This window comes from Athene noctua, chromosome 3 (assembly GCF_965140245.1).
Source record: "Athene noctua chromosome 3, bAthNoc1.hap1.1, whole genome shotgun sequence".
NCBI classification, from domain to species: Eukaryota; Metazoa; Chordata; class Aves; order Strigiformes; family Strigidae; genus Athene; species Athene noctua.
This window is the reverse complement of record NC_134039.1, coordinates 2600745-2616970: the sequence shown is the minus strand read 5'-3', so window position 1 is coordinate 2616970 and position 16226 is coordinate 2600745. Positions and strand designations below refer to the sequence as shown.

General features: G+C 43.7%; 1 protein-coding gene across 1 annotated transcript in view; it reads right to left on the bottom strand.

The window, feature by feature from the left end:
- Positions 1-299: 299 nt before the first annotated feature.
- The window catches only part of FBLN1 (fibulin 1), an 81800-nt gene continuing 65873 nt past the window's right edge, over positions 300-16226 (bottom strand). The window contains exon 17 of the mRNA XM_074901190.1: positions 300-1507. Within this exon, the coding sequence (XP_074757291.1) occupies positions 1368-1507 (140 nt within the window). The 3' untranslated portion in view covers positions 300-1367. The remainder of the gene's footprint in view (positions 1508-16226) is intronic.

The window sequence follows — 16226 nt, the reverse complement described above, 5'->3', positions numbered from 1 at the left end:
TAGGTACACACTGGGGTTGCTGTGGTCTTTTATTTGCAGTGGATCACAGAGGATGATCTTTATTATTCTTATTCAAAGACCATTCAGGTCAATGAAAGATTCCCTTAAGCTTCAGGGGCTTTTGTATAAAAGGAAGAGACAAATGCCCAGTGCCAATAATGACTGATGAAACAGTGGACTGTTCTGAGTTGGGAATGTGCATATTTATATACACACATAATTAATTTGCTTGCGGGAGACATATCACACGATTTTTCTGGCAAGCAGAAACCAGAGCATACATCTGAGTATTTCCCATCTGACTTTATTTCCTCGTATCTTAACAAACGTTAACAAACTGAAACATGGAGCTACTTATTTTCTGTTCTGTAATAAAAAAGATACGTTACTTTGACGCCCAGAAAATACATTAAACATTCATTTATTTGTGAGAGTTTCATTCCACTATTACATATGCCTTGGTTTGGTGCATAGGAAGTGTACAGCTTAACATGCTAATTTTATGACCAATTTTAGAAAGGTGTGGAGCTTTACTCCGTGGTAGACATGAGACAAAGGTCTGAGTTTCCCAATGTGTTGCTGAGTACAGATGAGATTGGAATTTAAGCGATATGCCTTATCCTTGTAACAGGTTAATTTCAATGAGAGGTATTTGATTAATTAGAATCAAACGTAATCTTACAATCAAATAATAAGTACCAAAAAAAAAGGAGTATTTTTTAATATGTGCAATAGCTTGTTAGTCTCTTACTATTTCTAGTTCTTTTTGCACTTCCTCTTGTAGCCGTAGCTGAGTGGTGCTTTTTAAATATCTAGGCTAAACTTTTCAGAAAAGATTAGCCATTCTGGCTGCCTATTCAGACTTGTCCTACCGGGACCCAAAAGCGAATATTTAGCACTTTCTGACAATCTGACTCCTTCAAGGTAGTTAATATTGAGGTGAAATTACTAATCCTTATCAAACTTCTCCATCCAAAGATACCATATATTCATCCCACTGAACTCTGACATCTGTTTTTTTTTTTCCACGTCCTCAGTCGCTCTGGTTATCTGGCCAAGGAGCAATAGTTAAGATCTGCCTAAACATTTAGAAAAGTTTTACATTTCACTAGGCAGCTGAGCACTTTTACACACTACTTATTTATACAGACAACTACATCAGGCTCACTTAATTTTCTCCACCCTATGTCTAATCAACATAATAGCTTGTTATTTGTCTTAAACTATAAACCAAATATTTTAAAATAAAACAAACAACAAAAAAAACCACCACACTATTGGGTTTTACAAACAAGTATATGACGTAATAGTTTGTGGTAATGATTTAGGCTGGAGAGGTTTGCTTGTCTGGGGTTTTAAACGCTCTCTCAGAACCAGTACTCGGAGACAAAGATGTGAACGTTGACGATGTTCCGATGAGACACCACTCCACCCATGACATAGTTCATCTCCAGTTTCAGGATGGCATGGAAGGGCCCAACGATGGGCCTCACCTGGCGAACTACACCTGTTGGGGTAGAAATAGGAAGCTGAGATTAACGGGAGGATCAGACGGGTTTGGATGAGCTACACACCCCTTCGTGTTCAGTGTAGCTGATGGGAAGTTATTTTATCTGTTGGATCCATAAATAGCTTGCAAGAAACCTTGCCCAATAAGAATCAAATATAACTTTTGAATCAAAATACCTTGGAGAAGATCTAGAAGGAGCACTAAAATGCTGCTAATGGCAGAAAAACTGTATATTCTGAAATGAGTGATTTTATTTAATTTTTTTAAGATTTTATTCGGAGAGATAAATTCTGTAAGCAGTCTGTGACACTGCTTTTGAGGTAGGACATCAGGAGACTTTCCTAGGTAAACCAGTACACACATTGCCCTGAGGAGTTCATGAGCACGCACACCTGGGAACGCCATGCAACTTCTGGCTCCGTGTTGAAAACAGCATTTCATTTGGAACAGTAGAAATTATTTGTAATGCAGCAGTAAAATCAACACTTTCCCTATAAACATCAGATGACACTAATCTGTAGATTGTTCGTGTGCCGTGTCACGGATGGATAACCCCCCTGGAAGCCACGGGAGTAGAAGCAGGGGAGTTTAGTGAGGAAAGGGGATTATCACAGCATCTGTCCCTGAGTCAGTCCTCACAGGGATGGCGGCCATGCCCTCACCAGCATCAGGGCTCGATAATGAGGAAGGAAGTGGCAAGGGAGAAGTGAGCTCTGTCTTTTAGGGCTCTAGTCCCTTGGTTTGTTTTACACGGAGGAGGCCCAGTGCTGAGGCGCGGCGGGCTGAGAGTGGTGGAGTCCTCGGGGGGGGCAGGGTGGCAGGGCAGGGCTTGTCCCACCACCCCAGGCAGGCAGCAGGGCAGGCCAGGGGGGCAGCCAGGTTCAACCAAGGGGCCAGGTCACCAGACAAGTTCATGGTGATGATGCTGGGCCTAAGTCAAACCGTGGAGGCAACGTGTGGGTCAGGGTCAAGAGCAAGAGGACCTACGGCTGTGACGGAGCTGGAGACCAGCCCTCTCCCAGCACTGCTCAGGCACGGACTGAAGCTGAAACGGGGCTCCTGGCCTCTGGGCAGGGCGTGGGAGAGGACCCCAGGGAGGTCCAGCTGGGCCACGAGGTCTTATCGGAGCCTTGACACGACGTGGCTAAACAGAATAGCGTTACAGGTTCAGACCTACGCAAAGGAAAGTCAACGGGAGCTTTGCTGTCGACTCCAAAGGCTCAAGATCAGATTGTAAACATGTCCTCACTTGATGGTTGTTTTCTAGGTCCGGTGTTACAGAGCAAGGAGCTACCCAAGGGCTCTCATCTGAAAGGATGTATCCGAAAGGTCAAAATCACGTGAACCTGAGGTCAGCCGGCAGGCAGAGGGAGTCTGGTGGAGACCTCCCTCCTCAGACACCTCCTCCTGACAACTGACTTGTCTGGCAGGGCGCTTGTTTCGGAAGGAAACACGCGGTTTAAGGAAGGATGACTTCAGCTGCATTTCCTTCTGCATGCTGGGGGCTCTGGCTCACAAGCGGGCAGCCCGGCAGCACGTTCCCGGAGCCCCAGCCGAGCCCCTGCAGCGCTCCCCTACGAACACGTTGGCTCGAGATCTGATGGGAGAGATAAACGGTTGCTTATGGAGGCTTGTCAGCACCTTCTTCTGAGGCAGCGATGACATTACAGTTTTGTCCTCTTTGAATACTAACTAATATCTTCAGCATGCAGTAAAACGGCAAACTTTCCACCACATTCCCTTTGCTTGCCATATTTGATGACTTTTCAAGCATCCCTCCCCCTACAATTTATATGTACATACATATATATATATATATGTAAATTTTTGTTGTTTTTTTTTTTCTTGGCTACTCTCCTGCACCTTATAAAAATGACTGGGCTTGGCAGATGATATATTTTAAAAGAAAAGCCTTGCTAAAATTGCCCTCCCTTTGGGGTAGCGTTTAAAACATTTTGCTAACGGCACGTCGCATTATTGCGGGCACTGCTTTAACTGACCACCACGGAAACACCCAGCACTGGACTCGCTCAGGACTGGCAAGCTGTTGAACCCACCCCGTTAGCAGTTCATGCAGTGATCCTCAAGCCTCAGATGGCAAAGGTTGCTGTTTCCACTGAGCAATCTTTTCATAGTGTTCTACACTTTCTTGCTCTACTCTAGCAGAGTCTACTCTAGTCTAGGAGTGCAAATTGTGGTTTTTTTTCTGACGTGATGCAATTCTACTCAAGGTGGTTTATGCCACAGTACGGCATCTATCCGTGCAGGACTGGTGTAGCATTTGAAGCAATTAGTAACTTTCTCATTCTTGTTCAGACGCATTCTGTTAATAGGCAGAAAAAATGGAACGTTTCTTTTCAAGGTAGAATGGGCAAACACCTCGTGATCCATGTGGCAGTATTTTTCCCCACAGTTCTCTTGCTGCAGTCTTAAAATCACACCTGATAACGGTCTGCCAAGCGAATGCTGCATGTTAAGATGGCTATCTTGAAGCAAAAAACTGAAGGGACAAAGAAACTCTCACAATATTTATTTATCCAGTTCATTGTGCCACTGTCCTAGATGGTCCAGTGCAAAAGAATCGTTTCCCTTCCTCTCCTATTGGATCAATAGGATGATGCAGTCGGATGGGATTGTGCTACAGCGTGTGTATGAGGATGAAGTCATTCTACATGGGCAGAAGAAAAAAAAAGAAAAGAGTAAAAAAACCCCATTGAAATGTTCTACTGGATAAACGCATATGACATGTTTTCAGCTCGTGGTAGATTTAGTCATCGAGAGCTTTCCATTTTTTTGGTGAAAAGTGCTAAAATGGAAAACCCGAGTATTTTTCTCCACCAGACTCAATGACAAACGCGGGTGGAAGCCATGTGATAGCAAAGCTGCTCAGAGCCTGAAACCTGGCTCCACGCGACCCAACGCCCAGCGACCTGCTTGCCGTGGTCCCAGGGCTTGGCTCAGAAATGCTGTTGAAGGCCACCTGCTATCACGTGCCACTGCCTTTTGATGCTCCCTTTACTGATCCTCTAACGCCTCGTGCCTCTCCTGTCAGGTACAAGGGAGGAGCAGCTATTCCAGACCCTGACAAGGCCGGCAGGGCCTTGTGCCTACTCTCACAAACAGATGTCTAAAGAAAAAGCTTGAGACTCAAGCCTGGTCCCTGTCACTCACAGACGTGGCTCAGTGAAGCAGCCAATATCTCGTGAGTATTTAGCACAGGACACATTACACATTCAAAGATGCTGCGTGTAATCATTCTAGAAGTTTTTAAGCAATGTGGATTTATCAGTTTCTGCAATATTTGCATCCACGTGTTGTTCCACTGTGCCTTTTGGCAGACTAATGCCGGGTCCAGATTTGCAGTCTGGCATCCTTCAGCATTTATGGCTGAATATTAAGTATAAAAACATACTTTATAGTAATAGGAAGGTTACAATTTTTTAAAGTACTGAAAAGTCAGGAAATGTAGAAATAAAGCAGCCGCTTTTTGATCTCTTTTTTACCAGTCTAAATCCAAAGTAGCTGGATGGAGCCACTCAGGTTTGACATGGGGGTAACTGCAGACTGGGACTTGGTCCCGGACGGCCGCAGCAGCACACACTGTCCTGTGAGTCACTCTCTGTAGGATGCCAGGAGAACAATGGGGTTTAAGGGACCTGAAAACAGGGCTCTCAAATACCACCAGCAGCTGGTCCTCTCTTGGACCAAGGCTCTACAGCTGGTAAACCCGGTGAGTTTATTTAAGCAAATAAACTTTTCCAACAAAATCAGATTTCAGCTAGGTTAGCATTTTGCACCAAAAAAAAAAACAAAACAAAACAAGCCAGGAGAATATTGTCTATATTAAACCAGGGTGAATCACTGATAATAAAGGAACACAAAGATTTGCACTGCTGCTGAACCCCCCGTGCCAGGCAATGCTGAGCATCTGTGTTGTCCTGCCCACAGGCACACCGTTACCCTCCAGTCCGATGCGCTGCTCTTGCTGTTTATACTCCTGTGTTCATCATCTGTGACCCAAACACAGACTCACCCCACAGAAAACACTCCATGTCACAGGCCAGGCAGACGACTTTCCATCAGCTCACGTTTGTTTGGTTTTGCTTTTTTGTTAACTGAGCAGAGATGTTATTACATGTCCCGAATCTGCTTGGGTATCTTCATGGTTTGCTGACCTCCTTTTAGAAAACAATAATAAGACTTTTTTTTTTTTTTTTTTCTCGCACACTTTGCCCTGACTGCAAACAGGATCTATGCCAATCCTTCCCATCTGCTGAGCTGTGTAAGCAAACAGCCTTGGCTCCAGAGGCAGTGAGTGTTTGGATGTCACAGTTATTTCTGCAGTGACAGTCTGACCGTGGCCCAGAAATTTTAAAGCTCTGTAATTAATACACTGAGTTGCTCTCTTGCCCTCTTTCTTCTTCTTTCATGTTTCCTATTTCGATTTTGTCTAAGGCAAAAGGATATCAGCATGTGTAGTGAAGACATCGACCTAAATAACATATAATACTTATTTTCAAGTGAGAATAATGACAACAACCAGATCTTAGAGCCACTGTCACTGGATTACTGAGGCTTTGCTTATCAAAGAAGATGGGATAAATAAGACAGCAAGGTTAATATTGTTAATCTTCCTAAGCCTTTCAGCAGAATTTCTATTATTGTAATCAGATGCCACAGGTATTCCTTGGCTTGTCTATACCTCTTTAAGATATCATTACATTTCTCTGCTTTGAAATATGTGAGAGCCTCAGGCAATTCACCTCTGTGTCTGGTTTCTGCTTGTATTTTTGCATTAGGCAGCCGATTTGCTAAGAAGCTCCATTTTGAACTTAAGAGAAACACTGCTGGTTTGTGAGTACATTAACCCGTTCCGGGTGACAAGTCCCTGCATTATCAACATTTTGTCTCCAGCAATCCAGACTCCTGATTCTGGCTCCTGTGCTAAGCTCACTGCCCAGTATGCTGAAGCACTTGCAAAACTCTTCAAAATACTTTTTTTTTAATTTTTTTTTTTTTTTTCCCCCCCAACTGCTAACCACAAAATCTGCAGCAATTACACTTGCGATGAATCTGGGTCATTGTGTTCCTTACACCTCTTGCTGAACGCTGCATTTGCATTTTCTCTAGAGAAAGTTTCCTCTAACAGGGATCTCCACGGCTTGCCAGAAAGCAAAGCAAAACCAAAGCAGCTTATTTCCACACTGCCACTAGAAAAGGCTGTTTGGGGCTGGTAGAGAGGATGCCCTATGGTATGTTTTCTGTTCCAGAGGTGAAGGTCGCAGGATTTTCCACGGGAATTGATTCTTAAGTCTAGCCAAATATTTAAATCTGTTATCATAAGAACACAGTACAGACATAAGCAACACCCGTTCCTCAGAAAGAGAGCCTCGGGAAACCTAAACTTTTAAGAACTCCCCCAAAATGAAGTTAATGGAGCAGGCAAGGGACCAGAGGCTGAAGGGAGAGGCCACAGGGAGTGCTGATTATGGGGGAGCTCGGTCCGATGAGCGCTGGAAGAGGGGATGTGCTGAGGGAAACCTCCCCTTGCCTTGCCTGCCCATGCATATGTATTTGTGTACATATTAAACAACCCAAACTCTTGCCAAATCAAAAGTTGTTCTTCCAAATAAGCTGTGGGCTACGCTTAGGAAAATACAATAAACAGAGTTACCGAAAATGTGATCGATTCCCTCGACCACATTTCAAGCTTTGTGTTAAGTAACAAGCACAAGAGCCCTTTTCGTCTTCCCACCTTCCCACCTTTTCCCCCACACACAGGGTTACAGCTGTATCGTCTTGTTCTGGTCATCACACGCCAGGGGACAGTAACAAAACTACCTTTTTATTTCCCTTTATGCTCACAGCAAGCACACAGTCTCCTTTCTGTGACTCTTCTCATGTGGCAAGTTAAAAAAGAGACACACAGCTTTTTACGATCAGTTGAATCCAACAGTATACTGCCCCTTTTTTATCAGTGCAAGACTTCACACTTGACACTATAGGCAGGTACTAATTTAGCCAGTCATTCTGGGAACAAACTATCGAGGAAATTTTGCTTATTTTTTTTTTCTTTTTACATCATTTAATTGTACGATCTGTGGTCAGCCAAACCTGACCACGAACTGACTCAACTCGGGATGGATGGTGAAAAGTTACTGCAGGAGCATACAGTGATGAAAAGAACAATCCACTTTTCTGAATCATTAATCTATAGTTAACATATTAATCTGGTCCCAAACAGAACAAACCACATCTTTTTATTCATTCTGAGCGGCTAAAATAATCAGAATGGGATATATATTTGAAATACTAAAGGCAGAAAAACAAGTCCAAACATAGCTCGTTGTTCACACTTCCTTCAAAATAAGCACACGCTGCTATTGAATTCTTTTTTTCGTGTTTGCATCCTGGCCATGCATTATTAAAATTAACTTTCACAGATCAGAAGCTATAATAACAGGACAACTGAGAATTATTTCACATTCACCCTACTAAGTGGAACTACTGACCATATATTAAAAAAAAAAAAAAAAGAATATTTTGCATTAGTTAGAATTAACAGCAACTTGGCATATGAAATATCTGAATTGTTGTGTGGACTACGGCTCCAGAAGAATGCGAGTACCAGCTCCATTGTAAAATACAATCATGGACAGCAAAGGGTCTAAGAGCTGAGGAAAGCTGAAGAATCTCTGAGGATCTTCTTGGTAATTCCTATGGGCAGTGACGTTCCTTTGTTGCTGACTCGCAGCCCGTTCCCTGGCTGCCTAGCTCTGAGGTTCCCAGGCAATTTCTAATCAAGTACACGCCAGCAAGGCTCTAAAAGCTGAGCAGGGCATGAAGCTTAACAGGTGAGAGGCAGCAATACATACTAGGGCTGAAAAATGCATCACTCGTTCAGGCAGAATGTTTGACGCTTCGGTGGCAATATACTAATTTCTGTTCCTCATGAGATAAATAAAATCCTCTGTGAGATGCAGCAAAGCCCAAGCAAATCAGCTTTTCCCCTAAATTTCCTAATCCTCCGGCTGTGACTCTACAGGTCTGACTGTAAGCGAAAGCTAAATTCCATCACAAAATGTGCCCCCTTTGAGAAAAAACCCACAGGAAGGATTGTCAAGGGAACGTGCTATTACATGGTGAGAGAGAGTGCTGCCTGTTTTCAGATGGACCTTTTGAGACGGGCTGCTAGTGACACCTACAAGAGAGAGATTTCAATGACACAAAAAACACCTTATAGTTTTTCCTCTGGCTATTTTCCTTGTGCGTTAAATGGATACTCGGAACATGAAATTATTAATTTGGAAAAATTCAAGTACTGGAGAATGTGGTGAGAGCTGTGGAGCTGGAGTTTAAGCTCAACTGAAATTCAGCTAACTTACTGGGGTTTATATTAACTCCAAATAATCCCAGCCTATGTTCTTAAGTCCTTTATTTGGCTGTTCATGGATCTTTGTTTCCCCACAAAAAACATTCTGGTCCTATTTACAGCCTTGTCAGGGATGAACAGTCCTAGCTGTCACAACACCGCAGTAACTACCCATTTTTTAAGCAATGGATTTTGGGGAATCACAAAAAAAGCCTTTACATAGTCCGCTAGTCTCTCCCCTAATGTTAGTGAACTTCTTTAATCACACGAGGATGTTGCAGTAACGAAGCTGAGCGGTTATCATCTCAGCCTCCTGGAACCTAAAGCCCAAAACACTGACATGGTAGCGGTAACGTGTGGTGAACAACTTTTTGTAGGGGAAATGTTTAAGAGTCTCCCTTAAGCAATACAAGACTGATCTCCTCATGTTAATGCAAGAACCTGGACTGTAATTTCAAGTTTGTTTTTCTCCTCAAGGCTTTTTGCTTTATACCTCTGGCCAAGATTTTCAAAATGAAGAGTAAACATCTCAGATGCATCAGTGTTACTTAAGAGCCTAGTCATAGTTTCAAAAGAGATGTCCAGGCCATTAGGAAGTTTGGAGTAGGGAAATGATCATTGCAGTGGCTATTTTAAAAGGCAAAGTTGATAGGATCATTCCAGAAATGAGCCATAGAAAAAAAAAAAAAAAAATCCAGCCATAAATAAACGCTTCCTTGGATCAAACCAGACAATGAGTTGCAGGTTAGGCTTGAATACCAGACTATCTCAGTCTACAACATGTAAATACATATCTGTAGTGTGAAGCCAAAACTATATAGCCAAACTTTTTTGGCTCTGTAGACCTCAACTCAAAAAAGTCATGTTAAGATTTGTAAGAAAAAAGTTATTTCATATTGAGTTCATCAATAAGGTTTAAAAATAATTCCCATCCTGGTCACAAACAGAAAATACAAATTTTTAAGCTATTTTATCCATATTTTTTTTCGATAAAAGTTTTGGGGTTCTTCATATGTTAAAGTTTAATTAAATTCCTTTCCTAAAGGCTGCACTTTATTCCAAAAATTCATGCCACAGTAATGACTTTCAGTGCTCGAATCGCTCTGCCAACATAGTTACTAGAGTACTTACTGACCTCTACCATGCCAGGGGAGAAGGGAAGTCAATCAACGGCTGGGTAATTGCTTAATTTTTCCTAGCTTTGACAATACAATGCTTCAAACACTGCACGTTAGGGAATGCCTTACTGCATTTGGTAGAGTAAAAGCTGCAAGGTTTTTCCTTTTGTAGCAATCCAGCCTCACGTTTTCAACATCACCGCAATCAGGAATCAGACTCACAGAAGGGTGGAGGCAGGAAGCGCCTCTGCAGACCATCTCCCTGCTCCAAGCAGCGTGTTGCTCTGGGCTGTGTTCAGTCTGGTTTTGAGTATCTCTAGGGAGGGAGACTCCACAGCTCTAGGCAACCTGTTCCAGTGTTCAACCACCTTTACAGTAAAGAAAATAAGTTGTTTCCCATGTTTAAATGGAATGTCCTGTCTTTTGATCTGTGCCCATTGACTCTTGTGCTTTCCACACCACTGAGGAGAGTCTGTCTCTTCTTTACTCGCTCCCATGACATCGATCAGACCCCCCCTGAGCCTCCTCTTCTCTGGGCTGAACAGTCCCAGCTCTCTCAGCCTCTCCTCAAATGACAGATGCTCCAGTGCCTTAATCATTTTCACCACCTTCTTCTGGACTCTCTCCATGTCTACGTCCTTCTTGTACCAGGAAGCCCAGAAGTGAACACAGCACTCCAGTGGTGACCTCACCAGTGCTGAGCAGAGGGGACGGACGACCTTCAGCCTCCTGGCAACGCTCTTCCTAACGCAGCCCATTGGCTACCTTTGGCACAAGGGCACATCATTAGCTCATGATCAACTTTGGTGTCACCAGGACACCCAGGACTTTCTCTGCAGAGCTGCTTTCCAGCTGGTAGGTCCCCAGTGTGTACTGGTGCATCGGGTTATTGCTCCCCTGAGGCAGGACTTTGCAATTCCCTTTGCTGAACTTCATGAGGTTCCTGTCAGCCCATTCATTACTCCCCCCTGTCGAGGTCCCTCTGAATGGCAGCACAACCCTCTGGCGTATCAGCCACTCAGCACGGTTTTGTCTCCTCTTCAAAGCTGTTAAGGTGCCCTCTGTCCCATCACCCAGGCTATTCAAGAAGAAATTGGCCCCAGTATTGATCCTTGGGCTAGACCACTGGCGACTGGGTGATCCTGCTGATCACAACACTTTCAGCCTGGTAGTTCGGCCATTTTTCAATCTACCTCCTTGCCCACGTATCTAGTCTACATTTCCTCAGGTTGCCTATGAGGGTATTACAGGAAGACAGTGTTGAAAGCCTTACTAAAGTTCAGATAAGCAACATCCACTCTTCTCTCATCCACTAACCCAGTCATCTCTTTGCAGAAGGCTGTCAGGTTGGTCAGGCATGATTTCCCCTTCATAAATCCTTGCTGACTACTTCCAGTCACCTTCTTGTCCTTAATATGCTTGGAAATGGTTTCCAGGTGGATTTGCTTCATCACCTTCCCAAGGGACTGAGGTGAGGCTGACCAGCCTGTAGTTCCCTAGATCCTCCTTCTTGGCCTTCTTGAAGCTTGCAGTGACATTTGCCTTCTTCCAGTCCACAGGAACATCTGATCACCACATTCTTTCAAAGATAATTGAGAGTGGCCTCACAGTGACATTGGCCAGTTCCCTCAGCACTTCTAGGGGCACCCCATCAGCTCCCACGGACTTGGGGTATGTCCAGTGTGTTGCAGTGCTCCTTAACCTGGTCCTCCTCCACCAAGGGTGCGTATTTCTTGCTCCGGACACTCCTATCCCTCTGAGGGCCCCCTGAAGGCCAGTCTTATCAATAAAGAATGAGGCAAAAGCAGCACTGAACACTTCAGCTTTCTCCGTGTCTTGTCACTAGGTCTCATTTCTCATTCAGAAGCAGGCCCACATTTTTTCTAGTCTTCCTTTTGCTGTTGATATACCTGTAGAAGCCCTTCTCACCCTTCACAGCAGTGGGCTGTGCCTCCATAGGCAGTCTCACAGGCATTATGTTCCTCCAGTCCTCTCTAGTTCATGACTGTGCCTAAAGGCACAATCTAGCTGTCAAACTGCAGGCATTTCCCAGACCACCAGATGTCTGCTGACTTCAGAAAGTTAATGTACACCTTAGATTCCTCCATCTCTCAAAAGCTAAATAGTCCTTTTCATTTTCTTTTTTTTTTTTTTTCTTTTTTTTCCGAAAGCTATCTATATTTCTCTCAATTATTTGTGACAATAACAATGTAGGCTCCTGCTATGTGGTGCTCTACAGTTTCTGATACAATCTGTTTTATTAATAAGTGGCTGCTCTTTGGAAAATGAAATATTTCTTGGTAATCATCACTGCAGGCATCAAATCATATACAGAAAAATAGCTCTGAAGATATCATTAATCCTTGAGCTGCCACACCTGACAAACATAAATATGGTTAAAGGATTCAGAAAACTCATTAATCAAAATACAAGTACTGAAATAAATTTCCTCTTGCTTTGAAGTATATTGCCCTCGTAACACTGTGAATTAGACCTTCATTCAGGCTTGATGGTGAACGCTTCACAAAATAATAGATTTGGAGAATCAAGTTAGAGATGGATGTTAACAAGGTTTCCATGCTGATGGAGAACTGCTTCACAGGAATGTGGCTGGCTATACGTATCTTTGCTGAAGTATCTGGGGACAAGGTTTTCAAAAATATATAATTTTCAAACATGAACCTCCATGATCTTTATCCAAATTCCTAAAAAAATGGCCTGATTTTCAACTGTTGAGCAACCAAGTGCTTATAAAATGCTTCAGAAGTCAGTTTGGACACATAAAATGGCACTTCCATAAGCTACATGATGCTCAGGGCAATTTCACTGTTGGTTTAAGCTGATCAAAAATAGTGGTCCTGCTATGTCCTCCACCCCTTCCCTTGGATTAACACCTGAAAGAAAAGAACTAAAAATGTAGGTTCCTGCGCGAGCAGTAATGCTGACAACAGGGAAAGGGCTGGAGTGTTTGTTCAGAGGTACAGGAGAGGAAGATTTCCCTTTCGAGCACCAATAAAGGTCCAGATCACTTCATGCAACCCCAGTGTTCCTTATAACGGTGATTTTGGTACAGTAACAGCAAATATTGCACCAGTGGCATGAAGAGGACTCCTAACGACTTGGGCCAGCACGTGCAGTGCTGACTGCAGCGGCATGTTCCCCCAGGAACAGGCACAAATGCCTCTGTCCCCAGAGCGGTTTGATAACGGCTGCCCCACAGTGCAGCTCACAGCCGTGCTGCATCCTGCTCTGGGAGGTGTGAAAGAGGAACAGGGGTATGGCAAGACAGAATCATAGAATCACAGAATCATCTTGACTGGAAGAGACCTTGCAGCTCCTCCAGCCCCACCATGACCCTCCCCCTGACCGTTCCCAACTCCCCCAGATCCCTCAGCGCTGGCTCAGCCCGACTCTTCAACCCCTCCAGGGATCCCGGGGACTCCCCCCTGCCCTGGGCAGCCCATTCCAACGCCCAACAGCCCCCTCTGCACAGAAATCCTTCCTCAGAGCCAGCCTGACCCTGCCCTGGGCAGCTTGAGGCCATTCCCTCGGGGCCTGGCGCTGGCTCCTTGGCTCCAGAGACTCATCCCCCCTCTCTGCCCCCTCCTGGCAGGGAGTTGCAGAGGGCCAGGGGGTCTCCCCTCAGCCTCCTCTTCTCCAGACTAAGGCATCCTTCATAAAAAAAATAAAAAAACTAGTGTAACAAGGTGGGCCTGTGCCTGTGACCGTAAGCAACATCTCTTGCTCAGATCTCGCCCATGCTCAGAGTATCTATTAACCACAGTAATCACTTATAAGCCATGTAAAGACAAAGCTCTCCTTTAAAGACTGTCCAAACAATTGTGTCTAAAACTCTCCAGGTACTCACAGCCTTTGAAGTTTCCACCTAGGGTACAAGTCTTAGTTTAAGTTTAGCTAAAACCGAATCTGCTTCCCTTTTTGCCTTTTGTTTCACCTTTAAAGAAAAAAAAAAGGAAATTACGGCATAGAAATTACATTTCAGCATGAAAAAGGATCTTTCTGCCTTATTCAACAGTTCAGAAATTTGGGATACCATTTATTATAAATGCTATCCTTCAACCACTCAATGAAGTTTAATTTCATTAACACTTGGGCTTCTCTAGAAAGCTTTGATTGCTGAAATGCATCAAATAAAGAGGCAATAAAGAGGCCTCATGGTATTAATACATTTTTTGGCCAGAAACAAATGGTAAATATTTTCAAAGCTATTATCTGTCATGTTGGATCATATGGAGCCTTGGTATTATGAAAGAATTAAAAACAACCTTTGATTTTACTGAGGTTTGGCTAGTTTACAAATACTATGATCTTTATTAAGGATACCAAATAACTTCAGAGAGATGTGCTCTTATCTTGGCTTGGCAAACTTGAAGTGCTTTTAGATGTCTGGTTTGCCTTCCAGCCAAACCTCGCAATGGGTTTTAATGTTGACAATGCTGCGAAATCACTCATGCCGAAAATGCAATAACTGTACTTGAAGTAGCCTCATTAAAAAATAGTTTCCACCATATATTTTTTAATCCTTCCTGTTCCACCTTTGAGAATGTGACATGCTTTTATAAGAATCTTACATATTACAAAAACAGGTGGAAAAACTTCAAGGCTGAATGTCCCAAATATGTAAAATCACACACATCGTCCTCCTGATACTTTATTCCCAGTATCTTTATTTGCAGGGGTTTAGTGTCCATCATGGCCCATCACCACATACATGCAATCCTCCAGTTAGAGAGAATGGCTTAGTTTACCCTTCCTGCCCCACAACCCCATTATTCCGTTTCAGCCAAGTTTTGATAGGGCAGCATATCCATGACACCTGGGCAATTAATTATTGTAACCTTAAGCATTTCTTGGCAAAGAGCCACCTTATGGCACACACAGCACGATATGGCTCTGTGATTCAATCTACCATAGGAGAAAAAAACACCTAATCCTGAGGATTTGACATGAAAGCCCTTACAGAGCTGCTCAGTCATCACCTAGAGGCGACAGCTCTGCTGGTATTGTTAGCAGAACTTCTGATGAGGGAAGCTTTCTGAGTTTTAACATGCGTTAATCCCTGACCAAATTCTCAAAATAAGGCTGAACTAAGGGGGTCACTTCACCACATCTGACCCCTTTAAAAATAAAAGTTAGGGTGTTGTGTTGTTTTTTTTTTTTTAAAGCGAGCCACGCATCTGTGCATCATACCAGCAAATATTTACGATACGCCTCGAGTCTCTTATCTTCTGTCTCCATTTTTATAGGGTGTGTAGGCGCTACTGCAGGAACGAGATGCTTGTTATCAACACACAAACTCGGGAGCAGCAGCTGAATCAGTCGCACAAATATTTCACACCTGGAGCTCCTCAGAAAAGCAGGTCTCTGCCTAATCTAAACTAGGGCAAAACACCTCAGAAGGCTGAATTCACACAGACATCTCTCAGAGGAACTGCCGTGGTGTGTTTCTCGGCGTACCGGATTCCAAATCTGGCTTTATTTGCTCGTTTATGTAGTATCTCAGCCCACTGTTTAATACCAAAAAATGCATGCTATGTAATCTGAACCAAAGACCTTTGGCGGTCCCCTTAGCTGTTCCCTGACTCAGTCCATTTCTTTCCCAAATTGGCAGGTTTTATACTTCACGCCACAGTTCACAAAACTTCGTCAGAGTCGCAGTGTGATTTATTCGTCTGCTGGCTTTATGGAAACTGTAACCGAAGGTGGTCTGTCTGAATGGTTTTGTAATACATTACACCTTCCGACCCGAGGGGTGAGATGAACATCGATCAAGGGGGAACGTTGGATTAACCAGATACTTGCGATGTGCTAGAGTGAAATTTGGCATGAGGAAGGTCGTTCCGCTCAAGCACGAGACTCATTCTCACCAGAAAAGCACCTTCAGCATTTCTCGGATACGAAATGAGAATCCACCTCCTGCTCGAGTTGCTTGTTTGCCTCCAGAAGAGCTCTCCAGCCTGACATTTTTTTCTGGAGGGGAGGGAGGGTGTTGAGAGATTTGACTACTGAACAGCGCAGTCATCAGCATCCCGAAAGGGCAGGTTCAGGCAATAAATCTAGGATCCCGTTTACCAAATGGCTTCTGGGCACCCTCGTCTCAACTGCGTAGCTACTAATTTCGACAGGGCAACCTGGCATAGAGAAAAACTCACCAGATACTCTTTGCTGAGGGCTCTTGTGAAAGGGGCAAGCCTAGATGAAACCA